Source organism: Liolophura sinensis, chromosome 8 (genome assembly GCF_032854445.1).
Source record: "Liolophura sinensis isolate JHLJ2023 chromosome 8, CUHK_Ljap_v2, whole genome shotgun sequence".
Lineage (NCBI taxonomy): Eukaryota > Metazoa > Mollusca > Polyplacophora > Chitonida > Chitonidae > Liolophura > Liolophura sinensis.
The window spans coordinates 54,887,813-54,906,383 of record NC_088302.1 but is presented as its reverse complement, the minus strand read 5'-3'; the positions used below and the strand labels follow the sequence as shown (position 1 = coordinate 54,906,383).

Here is an 18,571-nt window from a genome sequence, read left to right as displayed (position 1 = left end):
AGTTTATATACACCTTCAGAAGTACTTGTATGTCTAACAATGAATCCTGATGGTATAAATAAAGAGTTATCCCCCCTTAATCACGGGCCCTCAACAACCTACATGTAAAAGGTAACATTACCGGCACAGCTTTGTCAACTTCTGCCTGTTTTCCCTCACCTGTCCATATAACGTCTAGCCTCCAAATTATCCAGAGCATTCACACAAATGTCCTGTCTCTCAAAAAATCCATCTGTGTACACCGTGCTTTCTGTCTGTGGACATACTGCAACACACCAGGGTGAACCAGATCAGGGTAACGTACATGTTAACTCTAGCTTATGTTTTGTCACAGAAAACTAAGAAAAAATATGAAAACGAAACCAAAATATGTCAACTTAAATATTACACACATACTTAGCATAAACACTATCTTACCTTTGTATTGTTGTGCTTCTATATGAATACCTGAAAATGAAATTTCGAAACATGTAACAAATTACGTGTTCACTGAGAAAATACATTATCTTGATTACAAACTAGATGCTGGGTATTATAAAACAACATATCCCTCCCCCACCCCATTCTGTTACCATTGGGAATATAGAGAAACAAGCCTAAATGTACTCAGTACACAGCATATAGACCTGCTCAACACTAAACAGGTATATAGACCTGTAACACTAAACCCAAGGGAAATCTGGGTAAATATGAAAAAAATACAGCTGTTCTTCAAAAATTAATGAAATCATGACAATATCATTAAGAAACATTGCACAAATTTGAAGTCTTACTTAATTAGTTTTTAACATACAAATATGGCCAGGTGCAAATCAAGGTGCCCCAGTACAACCACAAAGGTGCTTAAAAAGAGGCTACTGAGCCATCATGTGAACAACAAATACTCACTAGGGTTAATTTCTAATATGGATTTCTTGGCAGTTGTACTTTTTGGATTCTGAAATGAAAGTACAAAAAGAAAAAAGAAAATCAGGAAAATACCTCAGATCAATGATACTGTGGGGTTACATTAACTCGGGGCACTTACGATGATCAGAAAACACTCAGCTTTCTCCAGCTTATATGATTTTTTTTTTTTTTTGATTGGTGTTTTACGCCGTACTCAAGAATATTTCACTTATATGACGGCGGCCAGCATTATGGTGGGTGGAAACCGGGCAGAGCCCAGGGGAAACCCACGACCATCCGCAGGTTGCTGGCAGACCTTCTCAGGTACGGCCGCCAGCATAAGCTGGACTTGAACTCACAGCGACCGCATTGGTGAGAGACTCCTGGGTCATTACGCTGCGTTAGCGCTTTAACCGACTGAGCCACGGAGGCCCCCCAGCTTATATGGATCAATCACCTAACAATAACAGCAAATAGGGTCACATGACTGGCTAAACTAGGCTGGCGACACCAGCGATTCCGTATAATCGTAATCTTCAATCACGTTTACCCAAGGTTTAGTTTTAATTTCTCTTAATGTACATCTTTACAAACACCTCTTGTTGATTTATTTGTTTATTTGATTGGTGATTTACATCGTACTCAAGAACATTTCACTTATACAACAGCAGCCAGCATTATGACGAGAGGATACAGGGGACACCCACGACCATCCTCAGGTTGCTGACAGACCTTCCCACACATCGCCCGAGAGGAAGCCAGCATGAGTTGCACCCATACTCTCTACTTCCCTTTATATTTAATGGGTCTTGAATGTAATTATCACCCAACTTAGTCCCAGGTGTGGATATAGTGCTACCAGACATTCATGTTTAGGGTTGATGGACATCATTGTTTATCCTTACACAAAGTCCGCAGATCTTCCTACAGTGGGTAACTCCACAACTTTACACAGGAGTCCTATGTAAACTCACCTGTATATGATGCTGTCGGAATAAGAACTGACGATTCAGGTTGGACTTCTCAATCAAATCGTTATCTGTAATTGTTACCTGTTGAAATAAATGCTCGAATTAATTTCAGTTTCATTAAGTCCATGTAACAGAAACTTTCAAGATTTTTTTGATACATATGGAAGGCATAATTTCACAGTTTCTAGTCAATGAAAACACAACACATAAATATAATACCAAACAAACCCCTTTCACAATATAGATTAGCTGAGAGAAATTCTGGACAAATCAAACTACTAATATCTACTATAAAGAGCGTGGTGATTCAATATCTGTGTTATTATATCTCACACTTGTTTTTCAGGGACCACTTATGAACACAGCTTGTTCCAGTAACCATTCCCCTTTACCTCCTCCTCCAAATCAATACATCGAATGCTGACTGATCAGTTACTCGATGAAAATTTCTGCATGATAAGTAAGCGCACGGCTCTTTACGCCATGTGAGACCTCAATAAAGCGAGTGAAGCGATTTTATCTAAGTCTTCCCATACACAAGCATTAACTGGACTGTAAAGACATCTGTATAGTTACCAGTCCATCCGAATTGGTCGACACTCCTAACAAGGCATAGTTCTTTAACATCTCACATCCTATAGCACCACATCCAACCTGTAACACATGCATATACTGTAACATTAAGATTTATTAGCATATTTGATTGATGTTTAATGTTGTAATGCAGTATATTTCTCTTACATGTATAAAACGGCAATGTACCCAGAGTAAACCCCTTGATAAAACTCCCCACCTACAGCCGTAACTGAACCAGCCAGACCTGGATTTGAGCCTATGGCCTCATTGGTCAGGGATGACCAGCAGAAGGTGATATCAGTACTTTAGCCGAATGAGGAACAGAGGGGCAAATATAACTATATATGTTATTACATTATCCACTCCCAAAAGGCTGAAACTATAAATATGTCTCCACTGGAATAAGCTTATGGTTAGGACACCCTTTTGAAATGACCAAAATCATGCTGAAGCAATTTTAAACCCCAAGTAAGCGAGCAAGCGCCAAATGGCTGCTGTCACACACACTCAGTCAATCCTGCATGTTATTATCTGACTTTTATCTGCATTAACATCATTATCTTGCACTGACCATAAACAGCTTGAGGCTCATCAACTTCCTACAGAGTTCGTCTCCTATACACACCCTCAGGTGATCGTAACGATCCCCTCTGGAATAACAAGAATTTAACAACACTTCAAATATATTAAATATTTATTTATTTATTTACCTATATGAATGCTGTTTTGCACTGTAGTTCAGACGGTTTCACCTGCATGTGCAGGTATACATTTGTGCATGATTTTAGGATAGAGAAAATAATCGTTACATACTTCTACAGGTATAGATACACATACTGAAAGACAAACGCATAACAACAATTCCCATCAAAGATTTGTGAACACACTGAGGTACCTTGGCTGGAAGTCACCCCTGTCCCCCTTCTCCGCCACTTCTACCGCATCAAGATGTACCTACAAAAATGGAGCATCAATTATAAACACCACAGTCACACACACTGTAGATTTTCATCAAAATCTGAAATAAACAAAATTTACTTATTTATTTCATTGGTGTTTTACGCCATACTTAAGAATATTTCACTGGGTGGAAACCAGGCAAACATCGGAGGGAAAATATGATCATCCACAGGCTGCTGGAAGACCTTCCCACGTACATGTATGACCAGCATGAGGTGGACTGGAATTCACAGTTATGGCAGTAGTGAGAGACCTGCAAGGTCTAAAAAGTCTTAAACATAAACAAAGTTACATAACCTACAAGTATTTCAGCCCATAACCACTGACAAATGATGTGCCTTACCCACTGCTGTATGGGTGTGAACTTGCCAGTCAGGGCCTTGAGTCCCTCCTGGGCAAGTATTCCTCCCAGTGAGGCACAAAGAGGAGCCAGACACCCCTGGCTGGAGAAGGACAGCTGTTCTAATAAGGACCCTGCCTGTGTCTTCACATTCACCATCTGTAAACAAAAAACATGTTAACTTAATGCCCCTAGAGCCATTTTACATGACCTATATAATTATACAAGAGATGCCCTGCACCATACATCACCAATACTTTTTCAATGGTGTGAATTTCTTGCCAATAAATTTTTGCTACCGCAAACACTTCAGTGATTTTGATTCAAATTGCACCCTTGATACCAATAAAAAAATGTGTTGAGCAACGAAAATCCTTAATTTAGCATGATTAGTTTACTGTAAATATAGGATGTTAAAAAACTGTTTCCCTTTAGACAATACACACCCAATATCCATGGGTTTCATTTCAAATGTCATTTTATTCTTTTGCTTGTGAAGAAAAAATAAGGTTACGTTTTGTTGTCAAACCATTATATACTTGTAGCTTACAGGATCTTTCATGGATTTGTTCACTTCTGCAGCAATAGCCAGCAACTCATCTGCATCTTTGGGACACCTGACAAAGTAATTAATTAACAAGTTTGTAAAAGAAGAATACACTGATACTTCTGTACAAACTGTGTTTACACCTCCCAAAGGCCCAGAAATGTCAAAATAAGGGCATCATATTACTTTTACATGAATACGATGAGTTTTATACTCGTTAAAAAATAAAAGCCGCGAATAAAAACAAACTCTCTGAAATATGTTTATTTGGAGGACTGCTGATTCCATACTCTGCACCATTCTGGAGGTTTTAGGAACCTCTTTTTTTCAAGGTTGAAACACCCTGTGTTGTATTCTCAAGAACTGGAAGAGAATAGGTACGTGTAATAGAACTGTACGATACAAACATAGGGCTTTATGCACATTACATGGTCGTGGACTCCCCTGAATATAGCTGTACGATACAAACAAAGGGCTTTATGCACACTACATGGTCGTGGACTCCCCTGAATATAGCTGTACGATACAAACAAAGGGCTTTATGCACACTACATGCTCGTGGGTTTCCCCTGAATAGAACTGTACGATAGACACAAAGGGCTTTATGCACACTACATGGTCGTGGGTTTCCCCTGAATAGAACTGTACGATACAAACAAAGGGCTTTATGCACACTACATGGTCATAGGTTTCCCCTGAATAGAACTGTACGATAGACACAAAGGGCTTTATGCACACTACATGCTCGTGGGTTTCCCCTGAATAGAACTGTACGGTACAAACAAAGGGCTTTACATAGACTACATGGTCCTGGGTTTCCCCTGAATAGAGCTGTACAATACAAACAAAGGGCTTCATATACACTACATGGTCAAGGGTTTCCCCTGAATAGAACTGTACGATACACACCAAGGGCTTTATATATACTACGTGGTCAAGGGTTTCCCCTGAATAGAGCTGTACCATACAAACAAAGGGCTTTATATACACTACATGGTCCTGGGTTTCCCCTCAATAGAACTGTACGATACACACCAAGGGCTTTATATATACTACGTGGTCGTGGGTTTCCCCTGAATAGAGCTGTACAATACAAACAAAGGGCTTTATATACACTACATGGTCCTGGGTTTCCCCTCAATAGAGCTGTACAATACACACCAAGGGCTTTATATATACTACGTGGTCGTGGGTTTCCCCTGAATAGAGCTGTACCATACAAACAAAGGGCTTTATATACACTACATGGTCCTGGGTTTCCCTTGAATAGAACTGTACGATACACACCAAGGGCTTTATATATACTACGTGGTCAAGGGTTTCCCCTGAATAGAGCTGTACAATACAAACAAAGGGCTTTATATACACTACATGGTCCTGGGTTTCCCCTCAATAGAACTGTACGATACACACCAAGGGCTTTATATATACTACGTGGTCAAGGGTTTCCCCTGAATAGAGCTGTACAATACAAACAAAGGGCTTTATATACACTACATGATCCTGGGTTTCCCCTGTAAAAAAATGAACGATACACACCAAGGGCTTTATATATACTACATGGTTGTGGGTTTCCTCTGGGCTCTGCCCAGTTTCCTCCCAACATAATGCTGGCCGCCGTCGTATAAGTGGAATATTCTTGAGTACAGCATAAAAAAATAATCAAATAAATAAATAAATAAAAATATATACATTACAAGCAGCTGAAGTAATTGGTAAATCCTAATATCTATGTATAAGGTACTGATGCTGTACTCACCGGCTGTGGGGAAATCTGCCAAACCTCTCCTGGAAATGTTTCAGCGCTAGGTAACCAAGGTGTATACTTTTTGGTGCCTGCATAATATATGAAAACAGGTCACTAAGTTCCTATCACTATAATAGACATCATTATATATTAAATCTCATTATAAATCTGTGCACATATATCACGAATATGCGTCTAATATCCCTACATGTATGTTGCATCATACCATATAGGCATACAATGGGATCGAACAGTGAAGTTCAGCACAATACAAAAACTGATCAAAGTTGACCATTTGTCTTTGAACAGAATAATTTATTATAATACAACACAGAAGATAAAATTTTCACTGACGTCATGAATTTGAGTTGAACAGATAGGTAAGTTGACCTACATTCTCTTAAACTAGCACTGTCCAAATCCTTATTTATGCAACACATTATTTTGGTAATTTCAATTTGTAACATGTGAACTGATTTCACCAAAGTTTGATTTCACTTCATTTTCAAATATATAAATACAAATAGCAAAAGATTATCCTATCTGATAATATATCACAAAATATTCTTGGTGATGCATAAAACACCAATCTAATAAATCAAAACTAGATAACTCAATTAAAGAGGCATTCATGCAGTGTGCTTGTATTGTCTAAGTCATTTACCTCACAATGGATTTACATCTGAATTAAGAGAAACTAACTCACATCAATTTTCCAAGTGTCTTCAGCCAAACTGAACTTAGGAGCCCAAATTTGTTCTTCAAGTGACTTCTGCAAGACAAAATAATATCAAAACAATGTTTTATTTTCATAAGTTTAATTCTGTGTCTCTGACACCAGTTGCTGAATTACAAGGAGAAATTTACATGTAACCATAATGCTGTTTCTCACTGCAATATTTAAACATGGGAACAAAGAAATAAGTCAATCAAATCAAACTGAAATTAGCCTTTACAACAGTCTGAAATTCCACTCAATGTCAATTCATCTTTCATATGGAAGGTTTGCAATTTCTAATATTCAGAGAAAAAAATCCGCACAATTCAAACCCTTGTATGGATGAAGACTTACAAATGAGACACTGGCCGGCACCTTGACTTGTGAAGCTATTCCTCCATGAAGGTAAGTACCAAACTCTGGCACAGTTGTATCACAGATACTAAACTTTGACACTGAGATCACTGCAACACAATTAAACTGACAGATGGCAAGATGGATAGACTGTTTTCAAGGCACAGCTCAGATTCACATGTTCCACAAGAACCTGAGCCAGTAATCATAAACCTTTTCAGGGTTCCAAGCCCCTCAGAATTTTGATTTCAGAATAGCATTCACTTTATGCTGACAGAAAAATATGTCACACACTAACAAGTCTTGATGGGTTGATTTAATTTCTGGTAAGTATCTCTTTGCCAAGCAAAACATTTCAAAAAGAAATCCTTCCAAAATATTACACGCAGTAGCAGTCTGACATCATTCTTTGATGTGAACAGTTCCTTTCATACATGTAGCTGATCTCAAAACTCTCAGCACAAGAACACATCGTCACAAGAACCAGTCAACTGCAATTTCCTTTCAGTTCACAATAAACATTTCTAGTCCTTGGCTACTCAAAAGGGCACATGTACAAAGAGAAGAAATCAGCCATTGCTTACCTTTAATCCTGCATTGTTTCCCATTCAATGCTTCCATGCCCACAACTTCCCTGAAGCTGACAATGTTACCATCTTCAAAAGAATGCCGTGTGTTCTCAAGACAAGTCACAATGCCTGGATTGTCCTGAAATATTATGTAAGAAACCATTCAGGCTGAAATATTGGATAAGGAACCATTCAGACTGAAATATTGGGTAAGGAACCATTCAGACTGAAATATTGGGTAAGGAACCATTCAGACTGAAATATTGGGTAAGGAACCAGTTAGACTGAAATATTGGGTACGGAACCAGTTACACTGAAATATTGGGTACGGAATGCGTTAGACTGAAATATTGGGTAAGGAACCAGTTAGACTGAAATATTGGGTACGGAACCATTCAGATTGAATTACTAGGTAAGTAACCATTCAGGCTGAAATATTGGGTAAGGAACCATTCAGACTGAAATATTGGGTAAGGAACCAGTTGGACTGAAATATTGGGTAAGGAACCAATTAGACTGAAATATTGGGTAAGGAACCATTCAGATTGAATTACTAGGTAAGAAACCATTCAGACTGAAATATTGGATAAGGAACCAGTTGGATTGAAATATTGGGTACGGAACCATTCAGATTGAATTACTAGGTAAGAAACCATTCAGACTGAAATATTGGGTAAGGAACCAGTTGGACTGAAATATTGGGTAAGGAACCATTCAGATTGAATTACTAGGTAAGAAACCATTCAGACTGAAATATTGGGTAAGGAACCAGTTGGACTGAAATAGTGGGTAAGAAACCATTCAGACTGAAATATTGGGTAAGGAACCAGTTGGACTGAAATATTGGGTAAGGAACCATTCAGATTGAATTACTAGGTAAGGAACCAGTTAGACTGAAATATTGGGTAAGGAACCAGTTGGACTGAAATATTGGGTACGGAACCATTCAGATTGAATTACTAGGTAAGGAACCATTCAGACTGAAATATTGGGTAAGGAACCAGTTGGACTGAAATATTGGGTAAGGAACCATTCAGATTGAATTACTAGGTAAGAAACCATTCAGACTGAAATATTGGGTAAGGAACCAGTTGGACTGAAATAGTGGGTAAGAAACCATTCAGACTGAAATATTGGGTAAGGAACCAGTTGGACTGAAATATTGGGTAAGGAACCATTCAGATTGAATTACTAGGTAAGGAACCAGTTAGACTGAAATATTGGGTAAGGAACCAGTTGGACTGAAATATTGGGTACGGAACCATTCAGACTGAATTACTAGGTAAGGAACCAGTTAGACTGAAATATTGGGTAAGGAACCATTCAGGCTGAAATATTGGGTAAGGAACCATTCAGACTGAAATATTGGGTAAGGAACCATTCAGACTGAAATATTGGGTACGGAAAAATTCAGATTGAATCACTAGGTAAGAAACCATTCAGACTGAAATACTGGGTAAGGAGCCATTCAAACTGAAATATTGGGTAAGGAACCAGTTAGGCTGAAATATTGGGTAAGGAACCATTCAGATTGAATTACTGGGTAAGAAACCATTCAGACTGAAATATTGTTTCCAAGTTCAAGATCTAAGGCAGGATATAAAGGATAGCCAGAACAAATCAACAATTAACCGATTTCTTTCCTACATAAAATGTTACAAAATTTGTGTACTTCAACATCAGAGAAAAGGAAATGCTGTTTCACTTCCTGCCACATTTCAACAATTATTTGCCTGGGGCCAGAAATTACACTACAAAAAAATCACTTTCTGTCAGTTTAACTAATATTCATGTAACTTAGTAATGAATAATGTAAAGTAATGAATGGAACAACAGGCCTTGAGCCTGCCGTAGAAAATCAATGCTCTGGAGCAAGGTGTCTACATGCACCACAGTTCAACTGAGGTCAGCAACAAAATTAATACAGATTTGGATTTAGATTTAAAAAGATTTCTATTCACCTACAGCTTCAGACATATTGTAATAGATGACAAAATCCCACAAGGACTGTTCAACCAGGAAATACTGTCTAATAGTATCATCATAAAAGAACTTTGCAGTTTCAGAAACTTTTGTAAAGTAGACGTACATTTATCTCAATTGTTTCTCTACAAACTGTTTCATACAAAGACTTCATATTTATATACATGTATCCCGCAAATTGCTCTTGTTTTAGAAACAAGATTGTCCCACAGGCTCAGCTTCTGCAGGCGGATAAAACTTCAAACTGGTTTGATAAGAGAGGAAACAACTCAACCTTAACTTCCTGTACAACAGACTGCATGCTGGGGTTTAAAAGCAGGGGAACAAAAATAAGCAAACAGAATGAACTGCCAGTGTCTCTGAATTGTTCGGACAAGGTGGCAGAGGATGCACAAATGTATCACAAACCTTTGATATATCTGCTATGAAGGCTTCCTTAGGCTCTTCCCCATCGGTATCCAAGATTTCAAACGTATCCCCGAAGTCACAGAAGGCAGAGCAAAACACCCCATAGACATCTCCACAAACAAACTGTCAAGTAGACAAATGAAACATCAGCCTTTGTCTGTTCAGTTATATTACTTATTAATTTTCTTGTGGCAGGATTCTTTGTATGTTGACATATTTATAGTGCTACATCACTGGTATTCAATTAGGGACAAATGCAACTCCCAAATTAGCGTACTGACGGGCACTTGACATTTGTGAAAATTTTCAACAGTATACCATGGCACTCATTACCGAGGAGACTAAGAGAGTTCCAATCAAGTAAATGAACACATAAGAAGGGATTTATTAATACTCAGCACACATAAAGGACAGAATTTAAGTCCCAGTATTAAAAGAATATGAACCTTTATCCCAGTGCACTGATACCAGGCACTCAGACAGAACAGTTTTATCATCATATACTCTTACACTGAGCTCCAAGTACGAAAGTATGAAGATTGGGGATTTGAAGTCTTACATATAAACCAACTGCACTGTTCAATTCAGAGATCTCCTGTGTATGACGAAGATGCTCTATTAAATGGAAAATTTCTGCCACAATACTGGCCATGAATCTGACTTATTGAATTCATTTCTTTCTTTGTTTTTTAATGCCTTGCTCAGTAAGTTTTCATTTACACGTTCATTATCAGTTTAACCAGTGGAAGAATCTGATATATGGGTGGAGAATCAGACTGCCTTTGGCAACTGTCCAGCATGTGATGTACAAACCAGAGTGCCTTTGGCAACTGTCCAGCATGTGATGTACAAACCAGAGTGCCTTTGGCAACTGTCCAGCATGTCATGTACAAACCAGAGTGCCTTTGGCAACTGTCCAGCATGTGATGTACAAACCAGAGTGGCTCTGGCAACTGTCCAGAATGTGATGTACAAACCAGAGTGCCTTTGGCAACTGTCCAGCATGTGATGTACAAACCAGAGTGCCTTTGGCAAGTGTCCAGCATGTGATGTACAAACCAGAGTGCCTTTGGCAACTGTCCAGCATGCGATGTACAAACCAGAGTGCCTTTGGCAACTGTCCAGCATGTGATGTACACACCAGAGTGCCTTTGGCAACTGTCCAGCATGTGATGTACAAACCAGAGTGGCTTTGGCAACTGTCCAGCATGTGATGTACAAACCAGAGTGCCTTTGGCAACTGTCCAGCATGTGATGTACAAACCAGAGTGCCTTTGGCAACTGTCCAGCATGTGATGTACAAACCAGAGTGGCTTTAGCAACTGTTCGGGATGTGATGTACAAGCCAGAGTGCCTTTGGCAAGTGTCCAGCATGTGATGTACAAACCAGAGTGGCTTTGGCAAGTGTCCAGCATGTGATGTACAAACCAGAGTGCCTTTGGCAACTGTTCGGGATGTGATGTACAAGCCAGAGTGCCTTTGCCAACTGTCCAGCATGTGATACACAAGCCAGAGTGCCTTTGGCAAGTGTCCAGCATGTGATGTACAAACCAGAGTGCCTTTGGCAAGTGTCCAGCATGTGATGTACAAGCCAGAATGCCTTTGGCAACTGTTCGCATGTGATGTACAAAGCAGAGTTCCTTTGGCAAGTGTCCAGCATGTGATGTACAAAACAGAGTTCCTTTGGCAACTGTCCAGCATGTACAAACCAGAGTGCCTTTGGCGTCTGTCCAGCATGTATAAACCAGAGTGCCTATGGCAACTGTCCAGCATGTGATGCACAAGCCAGAGTGCCTTTGGCAACTGTTCGGCATGTGATGTACAAACCAGAGTGCCTTTGGCAACTGTTTCACGAGAATCACCAACCACTGCTTGTCACCAACACATCACAAAGAGTGACAGTCTCACACATTCCTGGACCATGGCCAAGACGGAACCTGCATCTAGCATGTCCATGCTTTGGTAAGCTTAGCACCTTAATCACTCTGTCACAACTCACTCCCTACCATGAAGCTAAGTAGTAATTTCACAGCATGATGAGGCAGAAATTTCTATACACAAAGAATCTATAATCTATAATCTCATTCTGCTCACATTTTGAACAATTTGGAAATCCAGACATTTTTTTGATAAAAAAATTAAAAAAAACATAAAACACCGAAGGGATTGAGTTCCTTAAAAACCTCATGGAAAGCAACTTACTTTTATTGGTGGATTTTGTGACCTACAAAACTGGTTGACTTTTATCAGCACTTTCAAAGGTGTTTCTGTTAATATCACACACTGAAAATAAAATACATGTACACATGCTCAATGTTACAACTGAAGACAAACTTTCTGAGGGTGACAACAAACAAACAATTACTCAGTGTCCATAAATGCACTGTTTACATTTGCTCTTATTCAATCTGACTGGTGAGAATATTTCACGTTTCGTTACATAATGAGAAGCCCAGCTAACAACTGAATTTACCACAGAAAAAACAGTGTTACATCAACTAAGTGTACACTGCAATTTATTAATTTACATGTATGCCTTTAACGGCATCACTCAAGCCTTCAAACTGAGAGAAAATAAAAATCTGTACCAATGTAGATTTTATGGGTCAGGGCTTTTCAGTCACAGATAGTCATGCAATAGTGGACACAATGGTTTTGTTCATTTAGCACTGTGTATAATTACCATGATGTATACCTTCAACATTAGACCTAGAATTCGACATGGAAATGGAATGCCTTGGGTGGTAAAGGTTTATGATCGTCCATAAAGCAGAAGAGGTCTGAAGTCTGTAGACAGTGTCTTTAGTCTGATCAATGGGTTCAGCTCTGACACCTGTAAAGGTTTGGAGAGATCCGAGGTCTCATCTGGCATGCACGTAGGAGATCAGCTCTGACACTTGTAAAGGTTTGTGATCATATCTCAAATATACCTGACAGTCCCAAAGGTAGGAGAGGTCAGAGGTCTCATCCAGAATTGTGAACAGCGTTTTCAGTCTGCTTTCAGGGTTCAGCTCTGACGCCAGTAAAGGTTTGTGATCACATCTCAAATATACCTGATAGTCCCAAAGGTAGGAGAGGTCAGAGGTCTCATCCAGAATTGTGAACAGTGTTTTCAGTCTGACTTAGGGGTTCAGCTCTGACGCCAGTAAAGGTTTGTGATCATACCTGAAATATACCTGATAGTCCCAAAGGTAGGAGAGGTCAGAGGTCTCATCCAGAATTGTGAACAGTGTTTTCAGTCTGACTTAGGGGTTCAGCTCTGATGCCAGTAAAGGTTTGTGATTATATCTCAAATATACCTGATAGTCCCAAAGGTAGGAGAGGTCAGAGGTCTCATCCAGAATTGTGAACAGTGTTTTCAGTCTGACTTAGGGGTTCAGCTCTGACGCCAGTAAAGGTTTGTGATCATACCTGAAATATACCTGATAGTCCCAAAGGTAGGAGAGGTCAGAGGTCTCATCCAGAATTGTAAACAGTGTTTTCAGTCTGACTTAGGGGTTCAGCTCTGATGCCAGTAAAGGTTTGTGATCACATCTCAAATATACCTGATAGTCCCGAAGGTAGGAGAGGTCAGAGGTCTCATCCAGAATTGTGAACAGTGTTTTCAGTCTGACTTAGGGGTTCAGCTCTGACACCAGTAAAGGTTTGTGATCATACCTGAAATATACCTGATAGTCCCAAAGGTAGGAGAGGTCAGAGGTCTCATCCAGAATTGTGAACAGTGTTTTCAGTCTGACTTAGGGGTTCAGCTCTGATGCCAGTAAAGGTTTGTGATCATATCTCAAATATACCTGATAGTCCCTATTGTAGGAGAGATCAGATCATCCAGTACTGTGGACAATGTCATCAGTCTAATATATGGGTTCAGCTCTGACACCTTTAAATGTTTGTCATCAAATCTTCAGACATACCTGAAAATTCCTAAGGTAAGAGAGGTCAGAGGTTTCCTCCAGTACTGTGGGCAGCGTCTTGAGTCTGACATAAGGGTTCAGCTCTGACAATCTCTCAGCACACGCTTCTGCCCTGTACATAAATGGTTAGTGAATACACTTAAGTCTCCTCACTACAGCCCAGATGGGATTTATGTGTTGAGAGCCACTGATTAATGTTTTGCCTTTCACCAACAAAAATCACGTGATCGATGGATAGACACGATGAAATTTCGACACCTGTGATTGTAAGTGGCTTGCATCTACCTACATGTCGATAAAACCAATCGTATGACTAAAATTTCACCCGAGGGAACTGGATTAAGTATTAAGTAAATTAAGTACTCATGTTAACGCAATATGGGCGGAAGTGGACAGCCTTTCAAATTACGCCAGAATGAACAAGAAATGGTTTGCTGCAGCGGTGCAAACGCACGTGTGTAGGTGTCGCTTTGTTTGCAACTTGACACCTTCATCTCGTCTGCTATTAGGTCTAGTTTGCAAGTACGGATTCGGGCGTGCTAAATTCTGCTACAGTTTCGTATACAGAGAACCCTACAGTTTAAAAGCAGATACTTGACATGACACTCCACATGTGTAATACTGGGTAGATACGCTGAATCTCCACAGAGTTTTCTTCCAATTTCCCATTTATCACAAAATAACGACAATAAAACAATCAACCTGTAGAAAAGAGCATGTACTAAAATTATTGTGATTAAAACTGAGAAAACACGAGCTACTGGTGGTAGGAGCATAGATTAACTGCTCGGTGAAGCATGAGCTTGTTTATTACATTCTTGAACTGCCATTATAATCCCCTGACCACCCCTGATGCTCTCCCGCAGTGTAGTCAATAACAACCACAACCAACGCAATGAATCCTGGGATACACTTTGAGAGTCCCACAGCAAACTTTAAGTCATTTACCGTAGTGTTTAACATAAGAAATTGAATTTAGTCTTCAAATACATGTGAAACTGACAGAATTTTTTACTCTGATTGCTAAATAACCATCACAGGAAGTAATGCATCAATTCCATCTGGTTTCCTACCTGTTTCTACAATTCTTCACATCTGTTTCACTAAGAAAGAACTGTGTCCCCAAATCTGTGATAGTAGCAGTCTGTCCATCTTGTATGGCTAGGAGCTGAAGAATACAAGACCAAATGTCAGTTACACAATAAAATATACAAAATCAATGGCAGAAATAAGATCCAAAGATCAAACAGTCACCATTTGATTTTGAAATCAACTGGCCCTTCCTGAGTTTTAAAGGCCATTGAAATAGAAACAAGCACCAAGCAAATAAGATTGAACATTGTAGGTCGTTTAGATATACACATGTAGTGTACTATTGTCTTTGTTCAAAGAATAATATGTGACTGGCTATGGATGACATAAAAAAAAATTTTAAGAAGTTCAGACGCTGGAGGAGTGTAGTCAAGAAACAGACCGTGAATTTAATATTAGTAAATATAAGCTCTCCTTAGATAAGAGCTTTCAGCTACAGAAGACTGAAGTGGAGTTGCTACATCCCTATGATGTTTAACATTAGAAGCATGTCACAATAAAATCTTTCCTTTAGTTCCAAAACTCTGTTGTGGATGCGATCAAATCCTCAGGCAAACTTTTATTGACTTGTTTTCATGCCATCCCTACTCCCTCCGCATCCAGCACCCTGTGGCGTGTGAATTAGCCACCAGAACATGTTTACAAAAACTTCTTCGTGCACCCCTCTTCACAGCTCTATGCTGCAATCTTCTCATTAGGTTTGGTTTTAATCGTCCCTTGTAACCGCCCAGAAACCACTACCGAACCTGTCAAAATGGCCATTGCGTTGTCATTCACAGGCAACACTTTCTATAATTTGTTAGAAGCTCACTCATTGGTCCACAGGAGAGAGAGTCCCAATGGGATTGCATGTAAAATAACATACAGTATCTACTTTTCTTTTACTTTTACCGGCATATCAAAGATTCAAAAAACCAAAGACGAATGAGCTCCCACTCTGTTTAGCCACCAAGTCCTAATTCACCAGAGTTTGCAATTTTCCTCTCTGCTCTTAAAATTTAGTTGGCCTGCTGGGTTTTCTTATCCCAAAATCTGCCAGATTTTCCCACCCCTCTGCTAGTGGGCCAGCGTTTATTTTGACCCCTGCAAAATAGACTACATACTACATAGTCAAACCACCAAAAAACCAGCAACCACCCAAAAAATAATTGTGAAAAGTATTCTGTAGAAATGTGTACAGTAGTTTGATTAATACTAAGAGAGTAGCACAGTAGTACACTTACCTCCACACCAGCTAGAGCTATGTTCTTTGCTGTAAGAAATCAAAGAAATTAAATATATTAAACAAACATGAACAATTTGTATACCCATAAGACCCATAAGTCAAATTCTCCTCTCAAACAAAAAATCCACAATGTACTTTAGATTGCCTCTGGTGCGCCAAATTAGATTACATGTGCATGAGGAATTAAAAATTGTGTCAAAATGGTGTATATGGAAGGACAGGGATTATTTCTATGCTTGTTTCTGGGTGCTACTACAGTTGATTTTGGCACACTGTTCATCCAGTGCCATTGCTGAGAACATACTGTCGCCACAATTAGGACATTGTCATAGAATTTAACTTATTACATGTGATTTCATTATTATGATTTCATACTCTGGCCTAGCATTCTCAAAACTCAAGCTACCCGTAACTTGAATGATTCAAAATGGTCTTTCACACAAGCAACTCCTATTATGACTTTTTTTTTTTTAATTTTCAAAGGTAACCATTGTTCAAAGTGGCATTAACCCCAGTAAAATCAAATAAATCAACTTTTTTTCAAATGGGAAATAGAGTTTTTTGATGGTATTGGAATGCTGAAAACATAAGAATTCTTTCTTGCTAAATATTGGTTTATGTGACAAATACACACAAAATTATCATCTATTTTAAAAATAAGTCAAAAATATAAAACACATAAACCCCCAAGCTGAGATTTATTCATAGTCTGTGACTTTTTTTCTGCGTCAACTCCCTGAAGATCAGTGATCACAGTGTGAAAACTTGCTTGTGAACCTATGACTTGGCAGATTATGGTAAGGATATGTACATGTATGTTTGTACAAGGAATCAACAAGCTGGAAGCGAGTCTGTGAACGGTGCCTTTATCTTCAGGGACATCACCACTCTGCCCCTGAGCCCACTCTGTCAATGTCCCTGTGGCTGTGGCTGTCATGCATGCCAGTTAGGGTCAGAAACTCAAGAGATAAGCAGCCCAAACTTCCAAGGGTCCGACTGTAGGCAAACTGCCACCAGGAAGCAAATCTACCACATCTGTATCTCCACTTCAATTTTGTCATTTTATCTACAGGAATGTGACAAAAGATCTATTCAGGACACTGGGTGCAGGAAGAGCATATCCCTGTCACTGCTGAGCTCCACTGGCCCTTGGGGGTCACTAAACCTCATGTATATACATGTACATGAATCATGTTAGTACCGGAGCACAGGTTACCAAGGTTAAACGCCAGGCAGCCCAATACTACCACATCTAAATGATGCGCCATGTCGATAGTCCAAGCTTTTCAAACTATTTCCCTATACACTTTATCTGGACAAAGTGTGCAGTGTACATGTACCTGCAGTAATATTTAACACAAAGCTCAACAGTGAAAAACAACTCAAAAAAAAAAAAGAAGAAGAATAATAAGAAACAGCCACATATTGCATTTGTTGCAAGTTTAGCTAGACTGGGTCTTCAAAATTAATGGTTCTGCGACAGTCATTTGGTTTTTTTTTGTTTATACTCGTTATCCATACAACGGACATTCCCTGTCCCTGATCCCTTTCAGCGAGATCAATGGTTTGTTCTATGTTGAATTCTGTTGTGTATTGGTATTACCACTTTTGCACACGTAGTTTTCAATGCAGCTATGTGACGATATGTTTCACTGAAATGTTGTACAATTATACCAGACTTACCAGATATATCTGTTAATTCAGCTGTCGCGATTTACATCAAAATTGCCCGATTTGGATTTCTTGTCTTGCTTTACACAATTAATGTTTGTGTATTTAGGTAGATACAGATGTCTTGACTGTGTGATGTAGCGATATTCCGGGCTGGATACACCGTGCATCTCCTGGTGTATCCCTGGTCAACAGGGGTATTTAAGTTTATCATGATGTGTCTGATAATTTCTTTATCATATTGTTTGCAACAATATTGCTATACTTTTATGTGTTTGGCTTTATAGTTTGTGTTGACAAAATATAATGGTGCGCACACTTTGCCAACATTTACTGTGTACAACTGTGTATATGAGACTGTGTATACTAGTAACTACAGACGATAATAACTAATAACCATCGCTCAGAGTTAAAGATACTTAAATATGCATTATTCCCTAATCTACACGAATTGCTTATTGCATTTGTTTGAAATGAACATATCTGTGTAACATTACTTATGTCACATACTGTGTTTGTGTTCATAAGGTTATTCACGGAACCAGTGAATAAAATTTAATGCATGAAGACCTCTCCACCACAAGTTGTGTGTGTGTTTGGTTCATTTTCCA

The 18,571-nt window shown here is 39.1% G+C and overlaps 1 protein-coding gene across 1 annotated transcript in view; it reads right to left on the bottom strand.

Annotated features, from left to right (window-relative positions):
- LOC135473167 (ubiquitin-like modifier-activating enzyme 6) overlaps nucleotides 1-18,571 on the bottom strand; it is a 49,664-nt gene that overhangs the window by 24,274 nt on the left and 6,819 nt on the right. The window contains exons 3-20 of the mRNA XM_064753007.1: nucleotides 16,288-16,316; nucleotides 15,046-15,140; nucleotides 13,973-14,084; nucleotides 12,264-12,344; nucleotides 10,062-10,184; nucleotides 7,686-7,809; nucleotides 7,102-7,211; nucleotides 6,736-6,801; nucleotides 6,042-6,118; nucleotides 4,286-4,352; nucleotides 3,739-3,894; nucleotides 3,331-3,389; nucleotides 3,007-3,085; nucleotides 2,436-2,513; nucleotides 1,863-1,940; nucleotides 889-937; nucleotides 418-447; nucleotides 160-265 (exon numbers count right to left, since the gene is read on the bottom strand). Coding sequence (XP_064609077.1) covers nucleotides 160-265; nucleotides 418-447; nucleotides 889-937; nucleotides 1,863-1,940; nucleotides 2,436-2,513; nucleotides 3,007-3,085; nucleotides 3,331-3,389; nucleotides 3,739-3,894; nucleotides 4,286-4,352; nucleotides 6,042-6,118; nucleotides 6,736-6,801; nucleotides 7,102-7,211; nucleotides 7,686-7,809; nucleotides 10,062-10,184; nucleotides 12,264-12,344; nucleotides 13,973-14,084; nucleotides 15,046-15,140; nucleotides 16,288-16,316 — 1,519 coding nt within the window. The remainder of the gene's footprint in view (nucleotides 1-159; nucleotides 266-417; nucleotides 448-888; nucleotides 938-1,862; nucleotides 1,941-2,435; nucleotides 2,514-3,006; nucleotides 3,086-3,330; nucleotides 3,390-3,738; nucleotides 3,895-4,285; nucleotides 4,353-6,041; nucleotides 6,119-6,735; nucleotides 6,802-7,101; nucleotides 7,212-7,685; nucleotides 7,810-10,061; nucleotides 10,185-12,263; nucleotides 12,345-13,972; nucleotides 14,085-15,045; nucleotides 15,141-16,287; nucleotides 16,317-18,571) is intronic.